The sequence below is a fragment of the Myotis lucifugus genome, unplaced genomic scaffold (assembly GCF_000147115.1).
Source record: "Myotis lucifugus unplaced genomic scaffold, Myoluc2.0 scaffold_512, whole genome shotgun sequence".
Lineage (NCBI taxonomy): Eukaryota > Metazoa > Chordata > Mammalia > Chiroptera > Vespertilionidae > Myotis > Myotis lucifugus.
This window is the reverse complement of record NW_005871560.1, coordinates 42,072-57,298: the sequence shown is the minus strand read 5'-3', so window position 1 is coordinate 57,298 and position 15,227 is coordinate 42,072. Positions and strand designations below refer to the sequence as shown.

The window sequence follows — 15,227 nt, the reverse complement described above, 5'->3', positions numbered from 1 at the left end:
GTGGTTAGGGGCGATCAGGTAGGTGAGCGATTAGAAGCCAGCGGTGCCAGATTGCGAGAGGGATGTCTGACTGCCAGTTTAGGCCCGATCCCACAGGGGTCGGGCCTAAACTGGCAGTCAGACATCGCCTGAGGGGTCCCAGATTGGAGAGGGTGCAGGCCAGGCTGAGGGAACCCCCCTCCGTGCATGAATTTCATGCACTGGGCCACTAGTCTATATATATAAAACCCTAATATGCAAATAGACTGAATGGCAGAACAACTGAATAACCGGTCGCTATGACGTGTGCTGACCACCAGGTGATGTGCACAGAATACGGCAGGCATTGGCAGCAGGCGGCAGAGTGGGGAACATGACGGGCGTTGGCCATGGCAGGATGGTGGAGGAGGTGAGCGGGGGCGCCAAACCAAGGCAGGGCACCGGTCGCTGTCATCGGGGCAAGCCTCTGGTGGTTACTGAAAATTCTTTGCTCCCATGCGCCGCGATCCTGCCCAGTGCTCGCACCTGCTGCCGGCACCAGCCCGCTCGCACCCACTGCCAGTGCCAAAGCCTCCACTCGCACCTGCTGCTGACCCCCAGTGCTGGCCCTGATCATTCAGCACCATCAGTGAGTGCGAGTGGCAGTTGCCAGCCCCAATTGCCCCTCAGGGCTTCTCCACCTCCCTCTGCTCCTGAGGTGCGATCGGGGCGGCAGCTACTGACCCCGATCACCCCTGAGGGCTTCTCCACCTCCCCCTGTTCCTGAGGGGTGATCGGGGCAGCAGCAGCCGCCGCTCTCACCCACTGACAGTGCCAGTCCTGCTTACACCACTGTTGGCGCCAGCCCCAATCGCTCTGTGCCGTCAGCAGGTGCCAGCGGTGCCGTCGCCGTCAGCACATGGGAGCAGCAGTGGCGGTAGCGGGGCTGCCGGCAGACAGGGGACCAGGGACCATGGTGGGAGGGGCCGGGCAGAGGTGCAGAGGATGGACTGAGACCCGCCCCTGTATCCACCACAGCCTCGTGGCCCATAGTTCCTTTCAAGGTGCATGAATTTGTGCACTGGGCCCCTAGTATGCCAATAAGCTGTGCAATGTGGATGAAATGGGCAAATTCATAGAAAAATACAATCTCCCAAAACTGAATTGGGAAGAACCAGGAAACGAATAGGCCAATAACAAAAGATGAAATAGAAGCAGTAATAAAAATATTCCCAGCAAACAAAAGCCCTGGTCCCGACGGCTTCACAGGAGAGTTTTAACAAACATTTAAAGAACAGCTGTCACCTATACTCCTCAAACTATTCCCAAAAAATCCAAGAGGAAGCAACACTCCAAGCTCACAATACCAGATTTCAAGTTATACTACAAAGCCACCGTAATCAAAACAGCCTGGTACTGGCACAAGAACAGGCATATAGATCAATGGAACAGAACAGAGACCCCTGAAATCGACGTAAGACATTACGCTCAATTAATATTTGACAAGAAAGCAAGAGTCTCCTCAATAAAATGTGTTGGGAAAATTTGGTACATGCAAAAACAATGAAACTAGACCACCAATGTACACCATACACAAGAATAAACTCAAAATGGATAGAAGACTTTAATGTAAGCCGTGAAACCATAAAAATCCTAGAAGAAACCATAGGCAGCAAAATCTCCAACATCTCTTGTAGCAATATGTTTACAGATACATCTCCTAGGGCAGTGGCCGGCAAACTCATTAGTCAACAGAGCCAAATATCAACAGTATAACGATTGAAATTTCTTTTGAGAGCCAAATTTTTTAAACTTAAACTAGGTAGGTACATTGTTATTAACTTAATTAGGGTACTCCTAAGGCTTAGGAAGAGCCACACTCAAGGGGCCAAAGAGCCGCAGGTGGCTCGCGAGCCGCAGTTTGACGACCATGGTCCTAGAGCAAAGGAAATTAAGGAGAAAATAAACAAATGGAACTATATCAAAATAAAAAGCTTCTGAACAGCAAAAGAAGCCATCAACAAAATAAAACAAGAGCCCACCGAATGGGAGAACATATTTGGCAATGACACATCTGATAAAGGATTAATATCCAAAATACAGACAGTCCTCGGGTTACGTCAGACTCGACCTAAGTCATTTCATGGTTACATTGCCGTCTCCCATTTATGAAAAAAAAAAAAAAAGTTCCGTCATTTCGACCTATGTACATATGTGCCTTATGTTTTTTATTATTTATTTACTACAAGTAAAGGTCAGGAATTGTTATCTTTCTTTAAAATTTTTTTTTACTGTTTCACTTCATTACTGCTGTGTATGTGCTCCATGTGAGTGACGCAGGTGCTTATGTAGGTGGGTTCCGACTTACAGTGAAAATCGCGTTATGTCGCGCTGTAGGAACGGATCTCCAATGTAACCCAAGGACCTACTGTATATAAGGAACTCACATAACTTAACAAAAGAAGACAAACAATCTAATTAAAAAATGGGCAAAGGACCTAACTAGATACTTCTCCAAGGCAGACATACAGATGGCCAAGAGACATGAAAAAATGCTCAAACTCACTAATCACCAGAGAGATGCAAATTAAAACAGCAATGAGATATCACTTCACACCTGTCAGAATGGCTATCATCAACAAATCAACAAATAACAAGTGCTGGTGAGGATGTGGAGAAAAGGGAACCCTAGTACACTGCTGGTGGGAATGCAGACTGATGCAGCCATCATGGAAAACAGTATGAAGTTTCCTCAAAAATTTAAATTTGGAAATTTAAATTTGACCCAGTAATCCCACCTCTAGCAATATATCCTAAGAAATTCGAAGAACTAATCAGAAGTAATATATGCATCCCTATGTTCACAGCAGCACAATTTACAATAGCTAAGATCTGGAAACAGCCCAAGTGCCCATCAGCAGTTGAGTGGAGAAAAGCTGTGGTACATTTATACCATGGAATACTATGCAGCAGTAAAAAAGAAGGATCTCTTACACTTTGAGACAGCATGAGGGGACCTGGAGAGTATTATGCTAAGTGAAATAAGCCAGTCAGAGAAAGACAAGTATCACATGATCTCACTCATATGTGGAATCAAAAGAACAAAATAAACTGATGAACAAAATAGATCCAGAGACATAGAAGCATGTCGCGCCGTAGGAACGGATCTCCGACGTAACCCAAGGACCTACTGTATATAAGGAACTCACATAACTCAACAGACTGTGGAATCTCAGAGGGAAGGCAGTGAAGGATGGGTGGGAAGAGATCAACCAAAGAACTTATATGCATATATGCATAACCTGTGGACACAGACAATAGGGTGCTGAAGGCTTGGAGCGGGGGTGGGTTAGAAGGGTTCAGTGGGGGGAGCCGGGGATGAAACATATGTAATACTTTCAACAATAAAGATTTAACTTAATAATAATAATAATTTCTAACTACTACAATATACCAAGGATGTTAAATATATCATCTTATTCAATCCTCATGACAACTCTTATGTGGTAGCTACAGGATTCCCACAGCAAGATCACACTGCCAGCCTGTCGTGGACCAAAGCGTTAAACCTCAAGCCCTGTATTTAGCTTATAATTGATCCTTAATCCTATGCTTGACACATTTAGAAGAGGCATTTTCTGTACAACACAGCACTCAAGTTCTTCTAACTTAGGTCAGAAACCCCTGCTATCTTTAAAGATAATTTTTAGAATGAATCACCACACTAGTTTAGCAGATTATGCTTTTTCTTGAAGCATCAGACTGGATATATGCTATGGGTCAGATGAAGATGAAGGGTCAAGAGGGCCAGTGGTTAAATACTTAGCCTGGCTTAATCTGTTAAAATTATACATGAGAACTCTGATTTTTAGGGCAACTAGCTCACCCTTGTGGACGGAAAACATAACTACACAACCACTACCTCATTAAAACACTGCACTAAAACTGGGGAAACTGATTCAAACCAGTAAATATCTTTGACTTAAGTTTGAGCAAATTTTCTGATCAGATCTACATGGCATATACAGTTATTATCTATATTGTGCTTAAACTGAAATATAAATCCAAGAATTTATTGAAAGCAATATAACAAGAATCATTATTTTAACATGAGTTTTATGCAGCAGTCAATTCTAAAAGATTAGAGTAGCAATTTTTCAATCTGGTAGAAATCACCTAAACTCTAACAAAACCTAACTACAAAAAAAATTTCTGCAATATTTACTTTTTCTATAACTATTTATCGAGTACCTATTTTGTAACAGGCATAAAGTTAGACACTAAATATAGAATATATAATGGGCTATTGCTTTGCTATGCAGAAAAATCAAAATAGGACATGCAATAGAGACCCTATAGCTACTCTGGATTTAGTAATCAAAGGAGACAACTCCAGAACACTGCAAACAACCCAAAGTTTCATCAGTAGTCAACAGCACAAATGTCTACCAATCATGATACAAATACACAACAGAATACTGGAGAGAGATTAAAAATGTCAGCTATAATTATAAGTGCTAATTCAAAAGATATACAACATATATCACAAAATTTTAAAAAGCAAGGTAAGAAGAGAATATGATTCTATATATATAAATCTCTTAAAGCAAGTATTTAGATGTGGGTATATACATTAAAAATATAGCCCTAGCTGGTCCAGCTCAGTGTTGGAGCGTTGGCCTGTGGACTAAAAGATCTAGGGCAGTGGTTGGCAAACTGCGGCTCATGAACCACATGCGGCTCTTTGGCCCCTCTAGTGTGGCTCTTCCACAAAATACCACGTGCGGGCACGCACGTACAGTGCGATTGAAACTTCGTGGCCCATGCACAGAAGTTGGTTTTCGGCCTGGGCGAGTCTATTTTGAAGTGGCATTAGAAGAAGTGGGGGGTGGACATATAGAGAGGATGAACGAAAGGAGATAGACAAAACAAGTATACAAGACGAGTGTGGATGGGAGAGTTGGAAGGGGTTGACCTCAGCGAACGTACCTCAATCAGATTGAGGACGTTTTTAGCAAAGGCCAGTTTAGGAGTACCCTAATCAAGTTAATAACAATGTACCTACCTATATAGTTTAAGTTTAAAAAATCTGGCTCAAAAGAAATTTCAATCATAGTACTGTTGATATTTGGCTCTGTTGACTAATGAGTTTGCCGACCACTGGTCTAGGGTTTTATCCTGGTCAAGGGCATGTACCTCAATTGCAGGCTCAATCTCTGGCCTGGGTTGGGGCTTGAGCAGGAGGCAACCAATCAATGTGTCTCTCTCACATCGATGTTTCTCTCTCTGTGTCTCTCCCCCTCCCTTCCACTCTCTCTAAAAATCAATGGGGAAAAAAATCCTCGGATGATGATTAAACATTAATAGTAATACTTTCAGAAGAGAAATTTTAAGTGGGAGATTCTATATTCTATTTCACGTGTGTGTGTGTATTCCTTTTATTTAAACACTGAAATTTGGTTTTTAATATATAAATAAAGCCAAAAAAGTATGACAGAAAACATGGGCCTTCTACTCCTGATCTATCTGAAACTGTTATAATTCTAATTTACACTTAATATACCAACCTCCCACTAGAAAAGGCAGTAATAAAATGATCATTTAAGAAAGGATTCTGTGAATAATGTTTGCTTAATGTTAAATATGGCATAGCCATCTCCTGTGATTCATGACCCCACCCCCAACCCCAGTTCAGCTTTCATTGGTAAAAACTGGTCCACCTGTTCTCTATAAGATGCAGGTATAAGGATAACTATTCCAACTTCTACATAAATCCATTTAGAAAAAAAACTGGGAGGACATATCAAATTCATTCAACAAAGGGAATAAAAACTGGGTCTTCTCCCACCATTCTAACACTCACATGCCCTTCCCACAAAGGAATGTTCAGATCTCTCAAGCTGCTTCCTCAACTACAAATGTCCTATGTGCTAATGCTCCTAAATTTACTAAATAAATAAATAAATAGTTTAAAAGGATTCCAATGATTCAAAAGTAAAACATACTCCAGAACAATTTAGACAAATAAGTCTAATGTTGAGTGGCATTTTCCAACTTAGGTTGAAGATCCCATTTCCAAAAGTAGCAAACCAAAAACATACCTCCTCATAGAGTGTATTTAAAAAAAAAAATGAGCCTATGTTTTAGTTTCTTACCTAAAGCAGCATGATTTTCTTTCTCCTGACTCTTTTCCATAAAGGCCATCATCTTTGAATACGTATCAGTCCACCAAGGATTATACTGTAAAACCTGTTCAACTGCCTCATCTTCAAAAAAGTCGGCTCTGGGGAAAAACAATGAATGTTAGATGGGCTTGCTATACAGACTTTGGCTGGGTTTGATGTTTTCTAATTTATAACTCATTTCATTGCACTAGAAATACAGATCAATTCAGAGTACATTTCAAAGAAAAACGAGCACTACATTTAATTTACTTTAGTAATCATCATAAAATGAAAAGTAAGCAACTAACTAAAAGGATAGTTGACATTTATGATCTCTTACATGGGAGGTACACAAAAGACCAGTCTTGCCCTAAGGCAGCGGTTCTCAACCTGTGGGTCGCGACCTCTTTGGCAATCGAACGACCCTTTCACAGGGGTCGCCTAAGATGATCCTGCATATCAGATATTTACATTACGATTCATAACAGTAGCAACATTACAGTTATGAAGTAGCAACGAAAATAATTTTATGGTTGGGTCACAACATGAGGAACTGTATTTAAAGGGCCAGAAGGTTGAGAACCACTGCCCTAAGGGCCTGTCCCCTGCACTACAGTGGTGTGGGATGACGGGAAACCCAACACACAAGGGACTGAAACTTAGCACTTGTCCTATATTTGCAAATATCACAGATTCTGGTAAAATTACAACAAAGAAAAGAATCTTTTAACTCCACCAACAAAGAAAAATAAACACTTGAGTAGAAAATTTAGGGTACTGAATATCCACACACAGGCTACACACGTCACCATTTAGTTTGTGCACTCATATTTTCTACCAACACACAATCTATTTTATTTAGCTATGCTAATCCTAATAGGTCCTTAAATTAAAACTACTAAAAAAGATAAAAATAATCTTTGTTGAGACCAGAAAAATACTTTTCCTTCACTTCACTTTCTTGGTTTTAACTGGAAAAGTAACTGCTATATTTGAAATAGCAGGACACTTGTTCAGAAAATATGCCTCATTCAAAGTTGGAAAATGGTATTCTTGGGGTAACAATGAGAAAAAGTATACTAGTGAAAAATTCATTTATATTTTAGTTAATTTGAAACTCAAGGGATTGAGGTTTTGATAAATTGGATTTTGTAGCTGATAGTTTTGTGACCTTAAATACATTTTTCTTTCAAGTGAGATACTGAAATCTTTTTAAAATTAGAAACATCACAGATAACAAATTCTTCGTATGTGCGAAGTACTGTACTAAGTACTTCTCATTCATTATTTTTTTGAATCTTCAGATAATCCCCATGAGCAGGGGATACTCCCTGCCCATTTTACATGGGTGAAACCTGACGCTCAGAAAAGTTGTACACCATGGCTACAGTCAAAAAACCAGTAAGCAGTGTGGCCTGAATTTGGACCTACTTAAGTCTTACTCCAGGATCCAAGCTAGCAATCAAAATATGTGTTCTATCTTTATGCTTAAGAAAATAAAGTACATATTGGACAAAACTGAATAGCAATGATCTTGAAACAATAATTCTCAATATCAATTTTCAGGCACACATTTGAGACTAGGATGAAGAAGTTGCTTTATAAACTAATCCTGTTAAGAGTCTCTTATTAGCCATCTGTGGGAGAACAAGGCCTCCTCTACTAGGAGCTGTACCCCCGTGGACACCAGGTATTAGATGGAGAAGACATGAGAAGTCATAGGCTGTAGGAGAGTCTTTATTGCAGATCAAGTAGCCATTGCTACCAAGGAGCCATCAGACAAAACAGTTCTTCAAAGTAGTCTCACAAAGCAGCTGCAGCAGCCTTGCTAATGCAGTAGCAAACACAGGAGCCCTTGTAAGCATAGCAGCCATTCCTAACAAAGCAGCCCAACCAAGCAGCCAGGCACCGCTGCTCGGTAATATAGTTTATACCAACTCAGACAAAAGAGGCTTCTTACCAAACAGTGACATCAATATTTGGGCTATGGAAAGGCACACCTGCGCAGTGCATACAGTAAGATTGTTGAGTCCTTGCTTTTGCAACTGTATATGGCAAGCTGGCCTTGAACATCCAGTGTACTCTGAATAGGGATCCCACACCATCTCTCTCTCTTTTTTTTTAAATTAAATCTTTATTGTTCAGATTATTACAGTTGTACCTCTTTTTTTCCCCCATAGCTCCCCTCCACCCAGTTCCCACCCCTCCACTGCCCTCACCGCCCCCCACTGTCCTCATCCATTGGTGTACGATTTTTGTCCAGTCTCTTCCCACACCCCTTCCCCCGTGAGAATTGTCAGTACACTCCCTTTCTATGCCCCTGATTCTATTATATTCACCAGTTTATTCTCTTCATCAAATTACTTATTCACTTGATTTTTAGATTCACTTGTTGATAGATATGTATTTGTTGTTCATAATTTTTATCTTTACCTTTTTCTTCTTCTTCCTCTTCTTAAAGGATACCTTTCAGCATTTCATCTAATACTGGTTTGGTGGTGATGAACTCCTTTAGGTTTTTCTTATCTGTAAAGCTCTTTATCTGACCTTCAAAACTGAATGATAGCTTTGCTGGGTAAAGTAATCTTGGTTGTAGGTTCTTGGTATTCATCACTTTGAATATTTCTTACCACTCCCTTCTGGCCTGCATAGTTTCTATTGAGAAATCAGCTGACAATCATATGGGTACTCCCTTGTAGGTAACTAACTGTTTTTCTCTTGCTGTTTTTAAGATTCTCTCTTTGTCTTTTGCTCTTGGCATTTCAATTATGATGTGTCTTGGTGTGGTCCTCTTTGGATTCCTTTTGTTCGGAGTTCTCTGCGCTTCCTGGACTTGTAAGTCTATTTCTTTCACCAGGTAGGGGAAGTTTTCTGTCATTATTTCTTCAAATAGGTTTTCAATATCTTGCTCTCTCTTCTTCTGGCACCCCCATAATTCGGATGTTGGTACGCTTGAAGTTGTCCCAGAGGCTCCTTACACTATCTTCATATTTTTGGATTCTTTTTTCTTTGTTTTTCTGGTTGGGTGTTTTTTGCTTCTTCGTATTTCAAATCTTTGACTTGATTCTTGGGATCCTTTTGTCTGCTGTTGGATCTCTGTATATTATTCTTTATTTCAGTCAGTGTATGCTTAATTTCTAATTGGTCATTTTTCATATCCTCAAGGGTCTCACTAAATTTATTGAGGGTCTCACTAAATTTATCGGCGGTTTCTAGAAAATTCTTGAAAAACCTTATAAGTGTAGTTTTGAACTCTATATCCAGTAGTTTGCTTTCCTCCATTTCTGTCATTTGTGACCTGTTTCTTTGTCTCCGCATTTTTTATGCTTCCCTGTGTTGATAGAGTGGCTTTGTGTGCTAGGTGTTCTATAGGACCCAGTGGCTCAGCCTCCCCAATTACCTGAGGTGGACACTCTTGGTGCACCTTTTGTGGGCTCTGTGCAAAGTCTTGTTGTAGTTAAGCCTTGATTGTAGTTGGTATCACTGGGAGGAATTGACCTCCAGGCCAATTAGCTGTGAGAATCAGCTGTGGTTATGGTGGGAGAACTTCTGTGCTGAAGACACCCTTATGGGGCAAGACTTGCTTCAGTGGGGCTTTGGTGCTCATTGAGTCTGCCCCCTGAAGTGTGTCCCTTATGGATCTGAGGAGTTGTAATCTGGATGGTCCCACTCTGAACACTGGGTACACTGGCTCTTGGATCTCTAAGGAGGTGCTAATTTAGCCTCTCCCTGAGGCTGCCCAGCAGGAGCTACTGAGAGATCTGCAGATTCCTCTTCTTTGTTTGGGGTTTGGAGGTGCCCAGATGAGGCCCAGCTCTGGAGCAATGCAAGCTGCTGTGGGGCCTTGGGCCTTCTTTTGGATGTTCTGGGTCTCTCTGGCCCAGCTGCAGTTTGTTAGATAATTTTAGATTGCAAAGGGCCAGGGCATTCATATGCAAAAGCCTCTGCCACAGCTTGGGTGGGGCGGGGTCTCAGGGGATCAACAGAGTGGAGCAAACAGCTATGGCTGAACCTCAGTCCTGCCCCTGGTCTCAGTGTCCTGGTAATCGCTGCCAGCACCTCTGAGAGAACACCGCCCTTGAGTTCTGCCCAATGCCAGACAGTCCAGTTTCTCCCGTTATGAGTCTGGGTCCCCAGAGACTCGCCTGGAACTGGCTTTCAGAGCCGTTGGGAGCTTGTGTCTCCCTCCCGATTGAAAAAGACAACCGCATCCTCAGTTGCCAGCCCTTTCCTTGCGTGCCTCCGTACCTCTGCACTTTACTTCCACACCTCCTCCTCTGAGTCTCAGTGTGCTTTTCTCTTTCCTTCTAGTTGTAGAATTTCCACTCAGCCAGCCTTTCTGTGGTTCTGGATGATGTCCGTTTTGTCTTTTAGTTGTATTTTTGAAGTTGTGCAAGGCAGCAATTTCAGGTGCTTACCTATGCCGCCATCTTGGTTTCTCCCATATTTCTCTTTTGACCATTTCTTTTTAAAGTGAAGAAAAATTCAAATTGATGGTTGCCAAATGTGAATAGGGGGTGGGTGAAAATGGTAAAGGAATTAAGAAGTACAAAATAGTTACAAAATAGTCACAGGGATATAAAGTATAGCATAGGGAATCTAGTCATTAATACTACAATAACCATGTATGGTGTCAAGTGGGTACTAGACTTATGGGGGAGGGGTCATTTTGTAAATTGTATAAGTGTCTAACCACTATATCGTACACCTAAAACTAATTTAATATTAAATATCAACTCTAATTAATTTTTTTTAAATAAAGTGAAGAAATACTCTTTTGAATTGATGTTTATTACAGACTTACATCCACTAATCAGAATGCAAACTTTTTCTAGGAAATGAACTTCAAAAAAGATAAATAATTAAAGTGGCTAAAATGCTAAATAAGTCAACAAAAGTACTAACTTTGTGCCCTGTTCCAAGCTCCATGCTGGGTACTGCTACATAGCTGACATGTTACATGGCTAACAAGACACAGGAAATCCTGGCCTGCACGGTACCTGCAGTCTCCCAGGAGAGTCAAACAACTATAACTCAGCATAAGTGCTATGATAAATGTTATAGCAAAACGAAGGTGGGATGCAGGCAAGGCCGCTGAAGCAAATAATATCTAAGCCAACAGCTGAATAGTAATTAACATTTAACCAGTTAAGAGAGGTAGAAGAAAATAATCTGGGCTGAAAGAATAGCTAGCAAAGGCTAGGAAACAAGAAGACACATTTAAGAAAAAAATGTTGAGAATAGCTGAAAATAATGGGTTGTGGTGACAATGACCTTGTAAGCCATGTTAAAAAATCTAGAGTACTAAGATCAACTGAGTACTTAAAAGCTTTTGCATTTGGGGGACTAAAACATCACTCTCACTGCCACCTAGAAAATGGTTTAGAGCAGTGGTTCTCAACCTTCCTAATGCCGCGACCCTTTAATACAGTTCCTCATGTTGTGGTGACCCCCAACCATAAAATTATTTTCGTTGCTACTTCATAACTGTAATTTTGCTACTGTTATGAATCCTAATGTAAGTATCTGATATGCAGGATGTATTTTCATTGTTACAAATTGAACATAATTAAAGCATAGTGATCAATCACAAAAACAATATGTAATTATATATGTGTTTTCCGATGGTCTTAGGCAACCCCTGTGAAAGGGTCGTTCAACCCCCAAAGGGGTCGCGACCCATAGGTTGAGAACCACTGGTTTAGAGAGACCTGAAGGAACAGAAATAATGGTGGCCTTAAATACAACCGTGGCTGTGGGCAGGCGGAAAGTGGATAAGTCTGACATATAGTTAGAATCTAGAATCCTCAGGATGTAGGAGTCAAGGGAGGCAGGAGTCAAAACCCATGCCCAGGATTTGGGCCTTGACAATACAGTGGACAACGATGACCTTTGTTGAGACAGGAACACAGGATGCTAACAAACATGACAGGAGAGAGACAATGACTTCTGCTTGGAATAGGCTGAGTCTGAGCTGTCCTTTCAGGACACACAGAGACCTGTCCAACAGTCTGCTGCTCCAGAGAGACACATGGGACAGTTAAGGAGGCCAAAGAAGAGGCCAGAATTGCCCCGGAAAAATGTCAGGGGCAGCAAAAAGGGCCTTGGAGACTGGAGCACCAAGGACATTTACTGCAAAGGTAGAACAGCCCATCTGAAAAATGCTGTTTTTTTCCCTAGGAAAAAAATCGTAAAATAATAATAATAATAAATAAATAAATTAATTAATTAATTAATTACTGGATCCGTGAAACAGTATCTCTGCCACCTCCATGCCCCCTTTCTTCTTGCCCCCACCCCAAAATTTCAGAATATTTATGTGATTATTTGGAGTAAAACATCACTAATATAGTTTTAGTAATTTAACTGTGATGGTTTTTATAGTGATCATGATTTAAGAGTTTTGTGAACAGATCTGAGGCTAATAGTCTACTTTCCAGAATAAATTATTTTAAATGCATTAAATTCAATAAGCATTCACCAAGTACCCTCTACATGCATGCCAATCAGAAAGATAAAGATTGGCAACACTCACTCCCTGCCCTTCAGGACTTCACAATTAACACGTTAAGCACCCAGTCACTCACCGGTGACTGACACTATACTTTCCGTCCGGAAGACAAAACAGGCTGGCGCTTAACGTGCTAATAGGTACCACACACACACACAAACAGAATGTTGTAAAAACAAGATGAGCTATAACAGAAGCCCTGAGGAGAGCTTCCCCTACCAGTCTGGGAGAGAGGGACCAGAGAGTGACAACTAAGCCCAGTCTTTACAGATAAAAGTAATTCAGGTAGGATGGACAAGGGAGAAAACAGCTTGCGAAGGGATACCATGAGAACAAAGTGTGTGAGAAGAGGTATGGGTGGAGAAATGCAAATATTCATTACTGTTACAGTATAAAAGGTGGGCAAGGAGGGGCAGGGCCAGATCACCAAGAACTTTATACGACATTATAAGAAGTTAGAAGCTGTGGACCCTGAGAAAGAAGAAAATTACTAAAAAGGGCTCCCAGTGGCTAACTGGGCTCAAATTTAAAAAACAAGAAACTAAAAACAACCAGAGTCTAGCAGCCATTTCTACATGGGCCTCTCATGCAAATGGCACTTCACAGAGAAGCCTGCATAACTACCTGTCTCCTACACTGTGCTCCAGACATCTCAGCCAGCCCTTATAAAGGAGTTCCTGGAATCCTATTTCAGCCAATAGGACTGAGGTTTTTCCTTCCAATTGGAGCTGTCAACTTCTTCACTGACCAATCAGAGCATCTCCATTCTGAAAATTCAGGACAGTGTCTTTTGGACCAATCAAACTGCAAAGATTTGGAGCCCTCATGTGCAGAAGATGGACCAATCAGGGACTGGGGGCGGAGGGGGGGGGCGGAATTGTGTCTATATTTCAGCTCCCCTCTGGTTCTGAGAGTGCAATTTCCTTTTCCACCAAAGACTGCATTTCCCTGGCTATAGCTGAAACACTGAAGATGTCTCGCAATAGCAGACTGGCACAAAATTGAGCAGACCACTGTAGGGCAAAGCAGACCAGCACACAGCAGAGCAAAGAAGACCAGCAAGGAGCAGAGCAGAGCTGTCTAGCTGGAGAGAGAGACCAGGCCGCCACCTCACCGCAGGGCCACCTCACAGCTGTGCTGTTTTCATAGCTCTGCTGTATCATAATTGAGCTGTTTGCAATGAATAAAGTTTCCTTTTTCAATGAGCCACATATTGGGGATTCCTGTTGGCACTGAATTGGCGCCAAGACCATTGGATGAAAAAGCTTATTATGCTTTAAGCAAAGGAGAACCCATTAAGAGTTTAAGGCAGGTTTTCATTTTTGGTACATAAGATATTGTACTGCTGGTTTTATAGTTGATGGACTTGCAGAATTTCAGGCTGGAGGAAGAGATATCAGTTAGGCAACAAGGAGACTGCCACAATAAGGAGGACACAAATGAAGGTCAGAAATAGACAGAGTAAAGGAAATAGTAGAGATGAGTGATATAACTTCAGGATGGACTGGAAGTGTGGGATACAAAAAAAGTCAAAGATGAATCCCAGATTCCTAACCTGGGTGACTAACGTGAAAAATGAGGCTCTCTACCATGGAGAAATTTCAGGAAGTTTTTAAACGTAAAATGATGAGTTCAATTTGGACATGTTTGAAATAGAAAACGTAGTACCAAGCCCAGTTGCTCTCTTAACCTTAACCTGGCACTTAATCACAATTGGAATACTGTGTACTTCCCCACTAAATGCAAGCCCCGTGAGTGCAGCGACCTCGTCATAGTCACCACATGCTCCTTGCTATCTGTCAAACTGCCCGGCACAAAGTTCATTCGAAAGCCGAAACCGGTTTGGCTCAGTGGATAGAGCGTCGGCCTGCGGACTGAAAGGTCCCAGGTTTGATTCCGGTCAAGGGCATGTGCCTGGGTTGCGGGCACATCCCCAGTGGGAGATGTGCAGGAGGCAGCTGGTCGATGTTTCTCTCTCATCGATGTTTCTAACTCTCTATCTCTCTCCCTTCCTCTCTGTAAAAAATCAATAAAATATATTTAAAAAAAAAAAAAGAAAAAAAGAAAAAAAAAAGTTCATTCGAAAAATAGTTACTGAACAAATAAGTGCGTACATGAAAAAATAAGTAAATGAAGTTGCATTTTAATGCTTTTCCCTAAGCAAGGTGTTTTGAATAGAGACCCTTTTGGAAGTAGATGATCCTCTTCTCAGTCTCCTAATTACTACTTGTCCTGAGTTCTCAACAAATCCAGAAGCCTGATCAGCATACCATCTTCTTTAATAAATTTTAGCACTGAAAATTACAATTTAAAGTGGGACGCCAAACGCTATTTGATCATTTTTGTCCCTCTTCTTATCTCGCACATATTTAAATGTTGACTAAATTATTTTACTTTCTCCCAAGAGAGGAAACAGGCAAGATTTTTATTACCTAGTTGAAGCAAAAAATATACCAACAATTAAAACACAATTTTTCAGGGAAGGAAAAAAAAAGCACACTCTCAGCAAGAGAAATATAAAAACTTGGCTAAAATAAACAAAAGAAGGACTAGAAAAAATGTCTCAAGATGCCTTCAACATTACTTTAATGTAA

General features: G+C 41.2%; 1 protein-coding gene across 1 annotated transcript in view; it reads right to left on the bottom strand.

Moving 5' to 3' along the window:
* Window positions 1–15,227, bottom strand: part of LOC102436209 (protein SHQ1 homolog) — a gene marked incomplete at its 5' end in the record, with an annotated part of 84,320 nt that overhangs the window by 29,852 nt on the left and 39,241 nt on the right. Inside the window, one exon of the mRNA XM_006103838.2 lies at window positions 6,114–6,241. Coding sequence (XP_006103900.2) covers window positions 6,114–6,241 — 128 coding nt within the window. The remainder of the gene's footprint in view (window positions 1–6,113; window positions 6,242–15,227) is intronic.